This window comes from Littorina saxatilis, linkage group LG2 (genome assembly GCF_037325665.1).
Source record: "Littorina saxatilis isolate snail1 linkage group LG2, US_GU_Lsax_2.0, whole genome shotgun sequence".
Taxonomy (NCBI): Eukaryota; Metazoa; Mollusca; class Gastropoda; order Littorinimorpha; family Littorinidae; genus Littorina; species Littorina saxatilis.
The window spans coordinates 16909982-16925549 of record NC_090246.1 but is presented as its reverse complement, the minus strand read 5'-3'; the positions used below and the strand labels follow the sequence as shown (position 1 = coordinate 16925549).

Below are 15568 nucleotides of genomic sequence, written 5' to 3'. Positions count from 1 at the left end.
TTATGTTATCAGACTGGTACTTAGGCTGTTAAGCCTTTGTCTGATCTTTTGATCAGTTGCTATCCTAGCCTAACTTTGGTTATGAAAAGGAAGTCTAACAGTTTTAAGTGACCCTATTACCTCCACCTATACTGTGGAACCCCCCAGAGAGGTTCTGAACAGAGCATCTGAAAAAGCGAGGTTTAAACTGATGGGGAAAGTCTTACCATTTTGGGGGGCCTTAAAAAGAAGGTTCCACTGTATCTTTACCGAGTTTTTTTAACTAACACCAACTGTACAGAGGCGGTTTGCTTGTTTCTTCGTTCATGGGCTGAAACTCCCACGGCTTTTACGTGTATGACCGTTTTTACCCCGCCATTTAGGCAGCCATACGCCGCTTTCGGAGGAAGCATGCTGGGTATGTTCGTGTTTCTATAACCCACCGAACTCTGACATGGATTACAGGATCTTTTTCGTGCGTACTTGGTCTTGTGCTTGCGTGTACACACGGGGGGTGTTCGGACACCGAGGAGAGTCTGCACACAAAGTTGACTCTGAGAAATAAATCTCTCGCCGAACGTGGGGACGAACTCACGCTGACAGCGGACAACTGGATACAAATCCAGCGCGCTACCGACTGAGCTACATTCCCCGCCCATACAGAGGCGGTGAAACACGATTTTAGTTCTCATCTGAAAAGTTTTGTTTCTGGACTTCTGTGCTTCCATTTCTGGCCGAGTGAAGAAGAAAGTTCCAGGGATATATGATGTGTACAAGAAGGTAGCCTAATGTGTGCTTTATCCGTTTAATTACTCTCTCTCTCTCTCTCTCTCTCTCTCTCTCTCTCTCTCTCTCTCTCTCTCTCTCTCTCTCTCTCTGCAGTGATTCATATTGTATGGGAAATCCCTCGGTCGTTACATATCCCCAAGCAACGCCCGTATCTTAAACCGTCCCACATAAGGTAACACCGATCATTGAAGATGTAGGTGTATGCAGTAGTTCTGCTTCTGAAGCAAGGGTAAACTGCAACGAATGCAGAAAGTGGGAAAGGTTAGGCTACCCTCTCTCTATCCGGGACACGGGCAAAGATGTTAGTTTTTCGTGTGGTAGCAGACGACACAAACTTACGTGGCCCACACAAGAGTACACGGCAGGCCTACCAGTATGTGTCACGCAGTGTCGCCTGAAAAGGAACTAACTCAATAAGGAAGAACTGAAGGAGATCCGTCAAGAAAAAAACTTACCCGTTGTATCGTCAAAGGGCTGCTAAAATCTTTACCCCCCTGCATACGAAATCCCCATGGTGTACCAGGCTCTGTTCGCTCAAGTTTCGCTTCCAGCGTTAACAGCGACATGGCTGACAGCTGACCGTAGGTCACACACAATCGAACAAATTGTTCAAAAACACCCGGTAGCCACACGACGACGACTCGTTCCTTACAATAAACACCTTGCCATCCCAGTAGGTCTCAATAGCGATACTCGTTTGGTCCTCTCTCTCTCTGACTGTCCCAAACCGCAGATCGACACAGGCTCAGTTTTGCACACGGCACTTTTGCTCTTGTCGGACCAGAGAACAACCTTGAGAGTAACGAAAGCGAAAGTACACTGAACAAGCGGTATGGTTTTACAACACTTTTCATTGACGCGAAAGACATTACTGCTAGTTTATGGAGTAAAACCGTCTATTTTGTATTCAATTCCACTGAAACAACACAAACAGAATCGAGAGTTAGCGAGGGATGATTTGCTCTCGAGCTTCGCAAAATGGGAGACAACTCCTACGATCATGTTGGTGTTCCAACTGACTTACAGACGTCGTGAGTGCTTTCAGTTGTTCTTGCAGAAATCGAAGAATAACACTTTGTGAAGCTGATGAAAAAGAATGTGCATTATCTTATTATCTTATACTTATTCACAAGTTCTGCACTGTTTCACATGCTTGTTTTTCTACTTTTTTTCCCCCTGATGCATCAGAAGAAAATTTGAGAGAAACAAAAATGCTCTTCAATTTATTTTTTTTAGTACAAAAACCAAACACAACAACACCAGTGCTTACATGCAGTTTATCCCAAACCGGGTTAAGTAATGCAAGAACATGTATTGTTCTTTCGCATTAATTATTCAATGACAGATTGCGTTCTATTTTAAATTCATTAGAACATAAATGCGCAGCTCCTTGTGAAACAGGATTCGTTGAGTGTTCTTTTGGCCTCCATTCGTGGCATCATTTTTGTGATGGTGCAGATCTGATGACAGTTTCATTTGTATGTGTATTTTCTAATGTTGTTGTCGCTGCATACTTGTGCATGTGTGCATATGAGTGAATGCATTTTCCCCACAGTACGTACTCATTGTCATATACATTTATTGATTAATGCTGTGGCTTTCTATGAATCCTTGACAATCATATCAAGTGAATCTGCTTGAGTGGTCCCTCTTTGGATGTGGCTGGTTGTGAATACATTTAGTTTTTTGAGATTTTCTTTTCTTTCTATTTCATAATGCACACTCTCCTCAGAAGGTTTACACGATTGAATATTGAACACATATATTTATTTGCTAACACACACACACACACACACACACACACATACTAACACACACACACACTAATACACACACTAACACACACACACAGACACAGACAGACACACACACACACACACACACACACTGTTTCTTTCTTGCTAAAGACCAAATGAAAACTCTGACCAAACATTTATTGCTTTGAAGAAATAAATGTAACAAGATTATCACATGTGACACTTATGAAAGTACTCTGTAAGGGCATGGCAAATACCTCATAATATAGTCTATGACTTTAAAAAAAAATGTAATGTTCAAAATTATTTATCAAACAGAAAAATAAATGCATGGTCATGAAAACAAAAAGAAAAAAAAAGAGAAAAAAAGCACAGAAAAAATCAAGTCAATGTGATAGTTTGCAACAAAATTGTGTAGAAGTTGAGCTTATTTGGAAGTAAGACAAATTTGCAATGAGAAATAAAAAGATGAAGCTTAAATGATATGCAGATATCCATCCACCTTATCTTCTTCAATTGCTGGTCATTATAAACCTTAAAGATGCAATTCATTCTCTTCTTCGCCTAATCTCCGCTCTGCTCTAACTTACTGAATATATTCACAAGAATAACAACGACAGTCCGCAACGTCCATGCAAATGCATCCTAAACTAAATCTTTGGTGACATCAAGTTCATTATATTATGACTTGCGTTCAAGTAACAAACATCTATATGTCTATTTGAGGTGGCAGAAAAACTGGCAGTATTTACAAATATGTGCCTGACTTAAGAGATATTCAGTCCTACGTGTACAAGCAACATGTACACCGACTCAGATCTTTCTGGGATTTGCAGGGGCTAAGAGCATGTGCATTGATCTTTGAAAAAGGAGGAGGGTACCTTTCAGCTCATAGTGGCTGGTAAGTACTGAAGGTTTTGAGTGCATGTACATATTCTTTGAACACTGGACCGATTCTCACTCAGTCAGTTCATAGCAAGCTGCATCAGCTGGCAACAACAAAAAAGAAAAAGAAAAAGAGTAAGGCACTAGGATGGTTTTATTCAAGTCACAATTGCACACATCTGCTATTTATCATAACAAAAAGTTGACCTGAGTTTAGAGAAAATTAAGAATTTACATCAGATTTCATCAAGCAGATATGAAGTCAAGAAAGAGCAGATATTTAGGATGACGTTAGAATCACCTGTTACATCTTTGCGGATATTTAGAATAATTTCACAATCATCTCTCATGAATTTATAATTCAGCCTGCATCATTGTCCACAAAAGCAAACATGCGTATAAACAGCTGGTCTGTGGTAAGAAAAGAATGCAAGACATTGACGACAATACAGTGCCAGCTGCACAAGCAAGCAAACAAAAGAATGCCAAAAAGGAACTTTCTTTCTTTATTTGGTGTTGAACGTCATTTTCAACCGTTCAAGGTTATATCGCGACGGGAAAAGGGGGGGGATGGGATAGAGCCACTTGTCAATTGTTTCTTGTTCACAAAAGCACTAATCAAACAAGAAGAGCAAACGCTCGATCGAGTCACTTTCGCAGTTCTGAATATTATATGAGGCATCAGATGGACAGGAAGAAATTGCTATTCACAACACAATGAGTCACGTTCACATAAAATTTGAGCCCGGTCACTTTTATAGTTTCCGAGAAAAGCCCAACGTTAAGTTGTGTGTTGCCGAACAGAAAAGGCTAGTTATCTCCCTTGTTTTTCTGATAACGTTCGTAAAAGGCTACAGATGTAAATACTTTGATGTAAAGAATAATCCTACAAAGTTTCAATCACATCCGATGAACTTTGTCAAAGATATAAAATGTCTAATTTTTCCTTTGACGCTGACCTGTGACCTTGAAAAAGGTCAAAGGTCAACGAAACCATCGTTAAAGTGTAGAGGTCATTGGAGGTCACGACTAAACAAAATATGAGCCCGATCGCTTTGATAGTTTCCGAGATACTTTGTCAAAGATATAAAATGTCTAATTTTTCCTTTGACGCTGACCTGTGACCTTGAAAAAGGTCAAAGGTCAACGAAACCATCGTTAAAGTGTAGAGGTCATTGGAGGTCACGACTAAACAAAATATGAGCCCGATCGCTTTGATAGTTTCCGAGAAAAGTCCAACGTTAAGGTGGTGTCTACGGACGGCCGGACGGCCGGCCGGCCGGCCGGACGGACAGACTAACACTGACCGATTACATAGAGTCACTTTTTCTCAAGTGACTCAAAAATTGCTCCAGGGGCTTGCAACGTAGTACAATATATGACCTTACTGGGAGAATGCAAGTTTCCAGTACAAAGGACTTAACATTTCTTACATACTGCTTGACTAAAATCTTTACAAACATTGACTATATTCTATACAAGAAACACTTAACAAGGGTAAAAGGAGAAACAGAATCCGTTAGTCGCCTCTTACGACATGCTGGGGAGCATCGGGTAAATTCTTCCCCCTAACCCGCGAGGGGAAGAAAGGAACTTAAATCAAGAAAACAACATGATCCGCAATACATACAGAATATCTATTACGCATTGTACATTAACAGTCTGTTCTCAGTGTACAGTGTATGGACATACTCATTGCTGGTCAAATGTTCTCCAATTTCCAGAAGAAGAACAAAACATTTGAAAGAAATTAAATGCAATAAAAAGGTCCAACGCTTTTAAACATGTGTATATGAGGCATGTTTCAAGTGTCGAGAATATTCCAATGTTCTGCTGTTTCACCAAGAGCACCAAAGAGAAGTTGAACATGTTCTCTCTCAATAAAGTTTGAAACAGGACAGCAACAAAACCTATGGGGCAAGTTGCATGGATTTTCTTATCACCTTACTTAAGCTTATAGTGCCAAGATTTTACACCTGTTGTTAAGTAAAAGTTTGAGGTACTGAACTTGCCAGTGCAACCTGCCCCATGTCCATAATCTGCATTCACACTAAACTGAGTTATGAGTGACATGAAATATGAGAATGAATATGAAAGCTTTTTTCCGGACAAAGATGGTACATTGTTCACTTGGTTTATGGCTTGAAAGTGATGAATGAACAATCACATTATGCAAAATATGCTACACAGACAAATATCAGAATGTGAGGAGAACAAAACAGAAGCAGATTTTAGTTTTCATGTCTTCAAAGTTTATAAAATAAAACATGCATATTTCATAAATAACACAACCAAATCACAAAACAAGGGAAAAAACAAAAGGAATGGTTAAATACAAACTTTGTGCAGTGTGTGTGTGACACTACAGTGATTTTTTGACTGGGTAATTTGACTTCAAACACAGAAACTACAAGAAGGACATTTTGATGCAATAGGCTTTGATGCATTTTTCATGAAAACATGTGACAGGGTGTGTCTTTTGATGTGAATTACAAACAGCTAATTAAATGTATGTTTTGTAATGTTCAGAACACTTGATTTTACCCATACCTCCTTCTTCTTCTTCAGCGTTCCAGAATTTTCTGGTTACGTGTGAGCTCGTTTGCCCATTTGGGTTCCCCACACTATACTCTGAGAGCATAGTCAGCTCACTCCGCTTTCGTTGGGTAGGCATGCAGGGTATTTTTGTGTTTCCATAACCCACCGAACTCTGACATGGATTACAGGATTTCCGTGCGCACTTGGTCTTGTGCTTGCATGAACACACGGAGGATGTTAAGCCACTAGCAGGTCTGCACATAAGTTGACCTGGGAGATCAAAAAAATCTCCACTCTTAACCCACCTGGCGGCAGCGACCGGGATTCAAACTCACGACCTCCCGATTAGGAGGCCGACGTCTTACCACCACGCCACTGCGCCCATACCAATGTTACACACTGATACAATGTGTTCTTATCTACAACACTTTTTTCTGCAATAAATGTATGCAAATTACACAGCTAAAAAGGAGTGTTTAACTATCTTCCAAACTTAACAGTCCAACATAAGCTGAATTGATGCTTCAATGGACAAAATGTACACACACAAAAATAACGTATTTATGATTGTTTTTGCATGTTTGAATGTATGTCAAATATGTTGCAGCATATGGTTCAGTATGCATGTTTCCATGCAAAACATGGAAGAAGTTCAACAGCTTACCCATTATAATTATATCTGCTCAGCATTCTTTGGGCGTGTTGTACAATGCCACTTTATGCTGATGTTGAAAATGACAGCTGACAGCATTCACAATGAATGGACAGCACATCTCAACCTTCTCTTCAATCCATCCACATAATGACATTTCAACTCTCTTTTCTATCCTATCGACAACCTGGAAAGTATGTACATAAACTGGCTAAACTATTCATGCACAACTAACTGCCTTTTACTTCAGCAAAAAGATTTCCAAGGCAAAACAGAGGGAAGATCACTGGCATATCCATGGGTGTACAGTACTGTAACCGTTGCGGTCCATTATCACAAAAACTCTCCTCAAAGATGAACATCCAGAATACACTACAAGTTGAAAAACAAAGAGGCACACAGTTTCTGCAGTGGAAAACACTCAGGGGCACAGAGGACTGAGGTCTAGGTAAGGGCTAACACTACAGTGTAACCATTGAGTCACGATGACTGGCTGTTTCATGTCTCTTTTCCAACCATGCACTTCACCTGCAAAAAACCAAAACAAAAGAAATTAGTCATGGATGAACATACCTCCCCCCCCCCCCTTTTTTATTTTTTACCATAAATACAACCGTTACTGCATTACACGAACTGAACACTCTCTTTACTCCTGTGATGTGATTCAATGCAAATGAAATGTACTTATACTTTACTCACTTTTAAAATGTAACTTCAATGCAATAGCTAGAATGTCTGAAAAGAAAATATAACATCTAATCTTTAAAGAGAAGTTCCACTGTACCAGTTTTGTACACCTTTACTTGTACAATGGAACCCCCTTTTTAAAACTTAAAAATATCTGAGAAAAAATTAGGTCTTAAAGGTACTGAACTTGTCAAATCCAGGTGCACAGAGCCCCTGGGGCTTTTAGTCATACCTCAGGCAGCTATCCGTTAGAAGAACTACCAAGTTTGATTGACTTGCACCCAAAGAGTCAAGAACTGCGATTTTTTTACGAATTAATTTCGTACTCGGACCCGGCTGGTCTTGACCTATTTTTGGATCATGCACAAAAAGACACGTCACTGGCAAACTATGTCAGACGTCATCATGAGTTTGTGTAAAACAAAATGGAGGCCGGAATCACTCAGTTGAATCGAACTCCGACCAAACACCACGTAATAACTAGGTTAATTTATGCACTCGCGTGAACAAGAAACTGTCGAGCTTCACAAATGTCGTCGTTGGGTAGTTTTGGGTTTGTTTTACTACCATAGGAGGATTTTTGAACTGTAAATGCACTCAGCTGCAACAAAAACGCAAAACGAAGGCTGTGAGCTGCACTGTGCCTTTAACAAGCAGGGAGTCATAATGGGGGTCAATTTACACAGGTTACGAACAAAAAGTCTAAAAAAACCAGAGTCTTAAAAGGGAGGGAGTCTTCTTCTTCTTCTGCGTTCGTGGGCTGAAACTCCCACGTACACTCGTGTTTTTTGCACGAGTGGAATTTTACGTGTATGACCGTTTTTTACCCCGCCATTTAGGCAGCCATACGCCGTTTTCGGAGGAAGCATGCTAGGTATTTTCGTGTTTCTATAACCCACCGAACTCTGACATGGATTACAGGATCTTTTTCGTGCGCACTTGGTCTTGTGCTTGCGTGTACACACGGGGCCGTTCGGACACCGAGCAGAGTCTGCACACAAAGTTGACTCTGAGAAATAAATCTCTCGCCGAACGTGGGGACGAACTCACGCTGACAGCGGCCAACTGGATACAAATCCAGCGCGCTACCGACTGAGCTACATCCCCGCCCCAGAGGGAGTCTTTAAATGAGGGGCCATAAAAGGGGAACTTCACTACTGAGCCGTGTTAGCAGATTCAAAAGTAAACCTATGATTTTACACGACAAACTGAGTTTACCTGTAAACAGGAACAGCAACCATGTCAGCACCTGGGGGCTGAGCCTTCCTCTTGGCGTGGGTCTCACAGTACAGCTTGCCCTCAATCACAAAGTAACCTGGCAACACCAATACATCAAGCATGAATAATGCAGCCTTGAGGCAATCTGTTTTATATCTGACCTTAATACAGTGACAGTGTTCTAGATGGTCGAACGTGTAGCAAAGACCTGTACGCGTACGTGTAGATATTGCGTCACCCGTGACTCACTTTTTTCTCCAATGTTCCAAATGCATACGTTGTTTTGCTCCCACCAAGACTCCAGATCTTGGCAAAAGCGTGACATAAAAACTAGAATTGATGACGTCACCCATACACGTTCCCGTACACGTCCTGAAAAGTGCTGATATAGATCTTGCTAATGAGCTGGGTGGGTGGAGTTAATTTTTACTCATAGCAATCTGTTGTAATGAACGTTTAATTTTATGATTACCATTACTTTGTTTCATCTATATTACCTTTATCATTGATGCAATGACTGTACTTAGTTCTATCATTGATATTCTGGATATCAGCTATTTGATGAATACACTGAACATTCGCATTGGGAAATAAAAATGTACTCCCTTTCCACAATTAAAGAGATGTCAGAAGATATAGAACAAAAGCTAATTTACTTTTAAAACAAGTCGCGTAAGGCGAAAATACAACATTTAGTCAAGTCAAGTCAAGTCAATATTTATTTCAAAAACCCCTAGCTGTCGAACTCACAGAATGAAACTGAACGCAATGCAATTTTTCAGCAAGACCGTATACTCGTAGCATCGTCAGTCCACCGCTCGTGGCAAAGGCAGTGAAATTGACAAGAAGAGCGGGGTAGTAGTTGCGCCGAGAAGGATAGCACGCTTTTCTGTACCTCTCTTCGTTTTAACTTTCTGAGCGTGTTTTTAATCCAAACATATCATATCTATATGCTTTTGGAATCAGGAACCGACAAAGATAAGATGAAAGTGTTTTTAAAATTGATTTCGAATATTTATATTTTTAAATTTTCAGAGCTTGTTTTTAATCCAAATATAACATATTTATATGTTTTTGGAATCAGAAAATGATGAAGAATAAGATGAACGTAAATTTAGATCGTTTTATAAAAAAATATTTTTTTTACAATTTTCAGATTTTTAATGACCAAAGTCATTAATTAATTTTTAAGCCACCAAGCTGAAATGCAATACCGAAGTCCGGCCTTCGTCGAAGATTGCTTGGCCAAAATTTCAATCAATTTGATTGAAAAATGAGGGTGTGACAGTGCCGCCTCAACTTTTACAAAAAGCCGGATATGACGTCATCAAAGGTATTTATCGAAAAAAAGAAAAAAACATTCGGGGATATCAATCCCAGGAACTCTCATGTAAAATTTCATAAAGATCGGTCCAGTAGTTTGGTCTGAATCACTCTACACACACACACAGACAGACACACACACACACACTCACACACACACACACACATACACCACGACCCTCGTCTCGATTCCCCCTCAATGTTAAAACATTTAGTCAAAACTTGACTAAATGTAAAAAGAAGTAGTTGAAGCGAACAAATTCAGTGCACAAGAGTACTTTCTTTTTTGTCAGTGTTTTCAGACTTTCACGTTAAGAAAAGCATGTTCCTTACCCTTCTGTTTGAGATTCATGCTGCAGGATTCACACTTGAAGCATCCCATGTGGTAGGGAACGCCATTGGCCTTCACAATTACACCTCTGCAGATTGGGAGAAAAAGAAAATGAGCGAAAGAAAATTATAGAGCAGAATGTATGGTTGTCTTTTCCTTAATACATGTTTTGTGTGTGCATTCCTTAGTGATATATTTTGTATGGAAGCAATACACACTTTTACAGTTGAACATATGTACGTTTATGCGCGTGTATTCATGCACACACACGTATACTCATGGTGGTCTTATCTTTATTTACATTACAGTGCCCTCCTTGGTAGAATATGCTTGGTATGCAACGGTATACACTCACACGTTCATGTACACCAAGGGTCTCTATCTCTCTTCTAATATCAAATCTTACCAATTGCATTCTCAACCACAGACAGACAAACAGACAGACAGACAGACAGACAGACAGACAGACAGATAGACAGACTCGGACACATGGCACACACAGACCCTCCCCCCTCCCCCCCCCAGCTTGTACACCCCCTCTCCTGCCCAATTACCCCTCCCACACCACTTCCATCCCAGTTCTATTTAAGTACACACACTAACACACACATACTTACGCTCACACTCCCCCCCCCCCCCCCATCCCACTCACACATACACACAATTTCCACAAAAACTACAACTTACGTGGCCAGCATGTCACAGCCACCACACCTCATGGAGGGCTGCTGAGGTTTCTGCTGACCGGGCGGCTTGGCTGCAGGGGCAGACACTGACCGGAATCCTGCACCTCCCGGGGCTGCAGAAAAACACAAATAGAATCTATGAGGACCATGAGTTCAAGTTAAGAAATGAATGCGCCTTCAGTATTCTTCAACAGTGGAACCCCCCCTTTAAAACCTCGCAAACCAATCTGAAAAAATGTGGTCTCAAAAAGAAGGGAGTCTTACAATGGAGGTAAATTTACAGAAGTTATAAACAGAAAATCAGAAAAATCAAGGTTTTAAAAAGGAAGAATGGGGCAGGGATGTAGCTCAGTCGGTAGCGCGCTGGATTTGTATCCAGTTGGCCGCTGTCAGCGTGAGTTCGTCCCCACGTTCGGCGAGAGATTTATTTCTCAGAGTCAACTTTGTGTGCAGACTCTCCTCGGTGTCCGAACACCCCCGTGTGTACACGCAAGCACAAGACCAAGTGCGCACGAAAAAGATCCTGTAATCCATGTTAGAGTTCGGTGGGTTATAGAAACACGAAAATACCCAGCATGCTTCCTCCGAAAACGGCGTATGGCTGCCTAAATGGTGGGGTAAAAAACGGTCATACACGTAAAATTCCACTCGTGCAAAAAACATGAGTGTACATGGGAGTTTCAGCCCACGAACGCAGAAGAAGAAGAAAAAAGGAGGAAGTCTTACATTTGAGGGTCCTAAAAGTGTGGTTCCACTGCATCTTACAAAAACAACGATATGAAAACTCTATAACATCAAACTGACTGGAAGTAGAAGGCGTAAACATGTTTCCCTTGACAAGATGATTTAGCTTTCTTATAGCTCTTATTATATATATAAAACAAGATTAAAATGCACATAACTGCAATCAACATAAGACAAGTAAGACAATCTAAGAAAAAAAGGGAAAATAATCCTAATTAATATTTAAAATCCTCTATAACTTTCTCTAGACACTTCTCCTTTTTTCTTCTTACCCCCCCCCCCCCCCCCCCCCTTTTTTAACCCCTTTCCCCCCAGAGCGCCCAATACCGCCCACTTGAGCTTCCAAATGCAAATCCCTGAAACACCCGCTATACACAATGATAGCTATGACGTATATCTGTTTCCATATCTACTGGCTTCCTGCAAGGTTTGAGCATTTATAATTTTGGAAAACCTGTAGTAGATACTCTGCTGCAATTTTTCAAGTTAGAAATTGAAGGAGTTGCTTTCCATGCCATAGGGGTAAATGTGTTGTTGTGATTTAAAAGAAGTAATATCAAAGTGATCAAAAGAAACAATACATGCGGCCAGTTGTAACCCAAGGTATTTTGAAAATGCTCACAATTTGCAACAAAAAACAAAACAAAAACAAAAAACCTTCATGCTCACAATTTGTTCAGTTTAAAAATTCTGCATCACAAAGCAACCGCAAACGCACAAAAAGCCAAACCCAACCTGTCGAAAAGCAAACAGAACCAAGACTGATTGTTATGTTTCTAATCTTTGACTGTTTGTTTGTGGGGGGCCCGGTAGCTCAGTTGGTAGAGCACTGGACTTGTGATCGAAAGGTCGCAGGTTCGAATTCGGGCCGGGACGGACACGGGTCAACTTTATGTGCAGACCCAGAGACGGAAGCCATGTCCCACCCCCGTGTCATCACAATGGCACGTAAAAGACCTTGGCGGTCAGTCATTCTGCCATAAGTGCAGGTGGCTGAATACACCTAAACACGCAGACACCTGGGTAGCGCGACTCCGTTGCTGCTAGCTTTCCACTGGGAGGAAGCGACCCGAATTTCCCAGCGATGGGACAATAAAGTAATGAAAATGAAAAAATGAAAAGGAAAAAGGAAAATGACTTCATTTGTTTACTTTTTTTTTTTCTTCTTCTCTCTCCTCTTCTTTTTTTTTCTCCTCTTCACTCTCATCTCTTCTCTTCCCTCTCTCTTTTTCTTTTCTCTCTCCTCTTCTTTTTCTTTCTCCTCTTCACTCTCATCTCTTCTCTTCCCTCTCTCTTTTCCTTTTCTCTTTCTTCTTCTTTTTCTTTCTTCTCCTCACTCTCATCTCTTCTCTTCCCTCTCTCTTTTCCTTTTCTCTCTTCTTCTTCCTCTTTTTTTTTCTCTCTCTTCTTTATGTATATATTTATTTTATGTTTGTTTGTTTCATTCTCTTTTTTGCTTGTCCCGACGCTTGTTCCTTCTCCCAGTATGCTCCCACACCGCCCCGTCCCACCACTCACTGCAACAGCCACCCCTGAACTTCGTTCCGCCGCCAGACTTTGTAGAACCAATGAGCCCCCAGTGTTGGTCAGACACCTGGGCACCCTCACCAATTCTACCTGGGAAGGATGTCAGGCCGCTGCGGTAGGCTACTTTCTATTTCTTCATGCTCAAGCGTGCCTATGTCAAGAATGTTCATTTTGAGCACTAGTACTCCACTTGCAGGCATTAACTCTATTTCCCACAGAGCGCCCAATACCGCAAGCTCAAGCTCCCAACTGCATATCCTGAAACACCATTCTTTCTACTGGCTTCCTGTGACATGTGAGCATTTAAAATTTTGGAAAACTTTGCAAAGATTTTTTCAAGTTTGAAATTGACGAAGTTACTTTCCATGCCATGGGGATAAACGGGTTAAAATCTGGAACATCAACAAGTTCTAGCTCATAACACATCTGCAAGAATGTCAGGTTGAAGATGTGGGAAGTGTTAGTAAAACTGACAAGGTAAAACTGACTAGGACTACTTGTTATATGCAGGCTTGTGCAATCACTTTGCCAACTTACCTCCATAAATCAATGCAGAGGTATGTTTTGATCAACTTCATCACTAAACTTGTGAAAAAGAAACATTATAAAATGTTTTCGTTTTGTTCTAGTTGTAAAAGAGCATTTATCATTCCTCTCACCGGCAGGTGTCATGTTCATGACTTCCTCCATAATATCAAGGGGCCCCTTTTTTCTATGCCCTACATTTACCACTGAAAGACAGATTTAAAAGGATGGCCATGAAAGGATGGAGGTGAAATCCTACACATCTCTCTCAAATTCATAATTACTATCCCAGTCCCAGTCACTGGCGCAACCAAGACAGGTTAGCAGGGATGGCATATATGCGGAAATTTTACAGGAAAAGTTTGCAAAAATACCAGAAATTCAATCGGCAACCAGTCACAACATACGGGTTAATATTTCTTTGGGGGTGTTTCTTCCTTACAAACATGATACAATTACTGTTCTGTGCTTCAGACTTGACTGGGACTGATCGATGTAACACTCGCTAACAGAGTGACCCCTTTTTGTGTGAGCCAGGATTTGTACTTGTAAAGAAATACCAATAGACCAATGTTCGGAAATAACTCCATCGGCTTTGTATGGGTTGTGAAAGAGAGAATAGCGTTTCTTTTTCTCGGACAGATAAATTCACACATGCTCCTGTCCATGACTGTTTCAGACACACCCCTCGCTAGTGATTGGCCCTTCTGTTTCTCCTAGTAAAATCAAGGATATTCACTCTTTCACAACCCAAACAATTGCCACCCGACAGAGAAATTTTCGGAATTCATCTATTTTGTTAATGGCTAAGGCAACTACTGGGTTAAATAGGAACAACACCAACAAAACAGCATGCATACATTCATCCTCCTGGTCCAACTCTTCCTGGATGCGTTTGAAGGTGTTGGACTGCAGGTCTGGATTGGTGTAACCACGGTAGTTTGGCGTGTCACCTTGGCTGTCATCGAAGCGTGCGCTCTGCTGCGGTTGGCCTGGTTGCCCTGGTTGCTCTGGCAACTGCTGGTAAGTGCCTGACATCCTTTCACCCACCTCGTTGTAACCCAGGTCCATGCTGGAAAGAAGAGCGTGTGTTACACAGTGATTTGTTCTCTCCTGTCTTGCATGCAGTAGATGTGTATACAGTGGAACTCCCCTCAAAAGACCCCCAACTACTGTATCTGAGAAAAGGGAGTGGGTCTTAAAATGGGGGTTTACAGATGTTATAAACAGAAATTCTGAAGAAGGATGGTCTTAAAAAGGGGGAGTCTTAAATCAGGGGGTCTTAGGAGAAGGGTTTTATTTTTGTTTGTTTGTTTGTTTGTTTGTTTGTTTGCTTAACGCCCAGCCGACCACGAAGGGCCATATCAGGGCGGTGCTGCTTTGACATATAACGTGCGCCACACACAAGACAGAAGTCGCAGCACAGGCTTCATGTCTCACCCAGTCACATTATTCTGACACCGGACCAACCAGTCCTAGCACTAACCCCATAATGCCAGACGCCAGACGGAGCAGCCACTAGATTGCCAATTTTAAAGTCTTAGGTATGACCCGGCCGGGGTTCGAACCCACGACCTCCCGATCACGGGGCGGACGCCTTACCACTAGGCCAACCGTGCCGGTTAGGGGTTTTATTGCACGTCACCATCTCCGGACGGGTTTTCTCTCATTCTCTCACCGTTCTAATTCTATTTTTCACAAATCCAACAGACAGCTTTTCTACCACTAAAAATGATTGTTACCTATCATCATAATAGTTGGCGAACGACAAGAAGAAGAAGAAGATCATCATAATAGTCAAATGCCTAAGTATAAAAAAAGTGTAATGATTTTTTTTACGGTATTGCATCAGGCCTTTACTGATGTACTCTAGGTTTATGATAAGGTATGTCTACAAAGGCAACAAGGAAACATCAGTGCAAGAAAT

At 41.2% G+C, this 15568-nt stretch overlaps 2 protein-coding genes across 5 annotated transcripts in view; both read right to left on the bottom strand.

Annotated features, from left to right (window-relative positions):
* Positions 1-1499, bottom strand: part of LOC138958355 (PDZ and LIM domain protein 5-like) — a gene marked incomplete in the record, with an annotated part of 29956 nt that extends 28457 nt beyond the window's left edge. The window contains 1 exon segment of the mRNA XM_070329470.1: positions 1224-1499. Coding sequence (XP_070185571.1) covers positions 1224-1334 — 111 coding nt within the window.
* A 1188-nt stretch (positions 1500-2687) lies between these two features.
* LOC138958353 (PDZ and LIM domain protein 3-like) overlaps positions 2688-15568 on the bottom strand; it is a 40853-nt gene continuing 27972 nt past the window's right edge. For 2 of the 4 annotated variants that reach the window (XM_070329466.1, XM_070329468.1), the window contains exons 5-9: positions 14502-14713; positions 10847-10958; positions 10162-10247; positions 8506-8602; positions 2688-7128 (exon numbers count right to left, since the gene is read on the bottom strand). In XM_070329466.1, the coding sequence (XP_070185567.1) occupies positions 7125-7128; positions 8506-8602; positions 10162-10247; positions 10847-10958; positions 14502-14713 (511 nt within the window). In that variant the 3' untranslated portion in view covers positions 2688-7124. Of the gene's footprint in view, positions 7129-8501; positions 8603-10161; positions 10248-10846; positions 10959-14501; positions 14714-15568 lie in introns of those variants that run through there. The other 2 variants (XM_070329469.1, XM_070329467.1) reach the window with 2 other exon arrangements.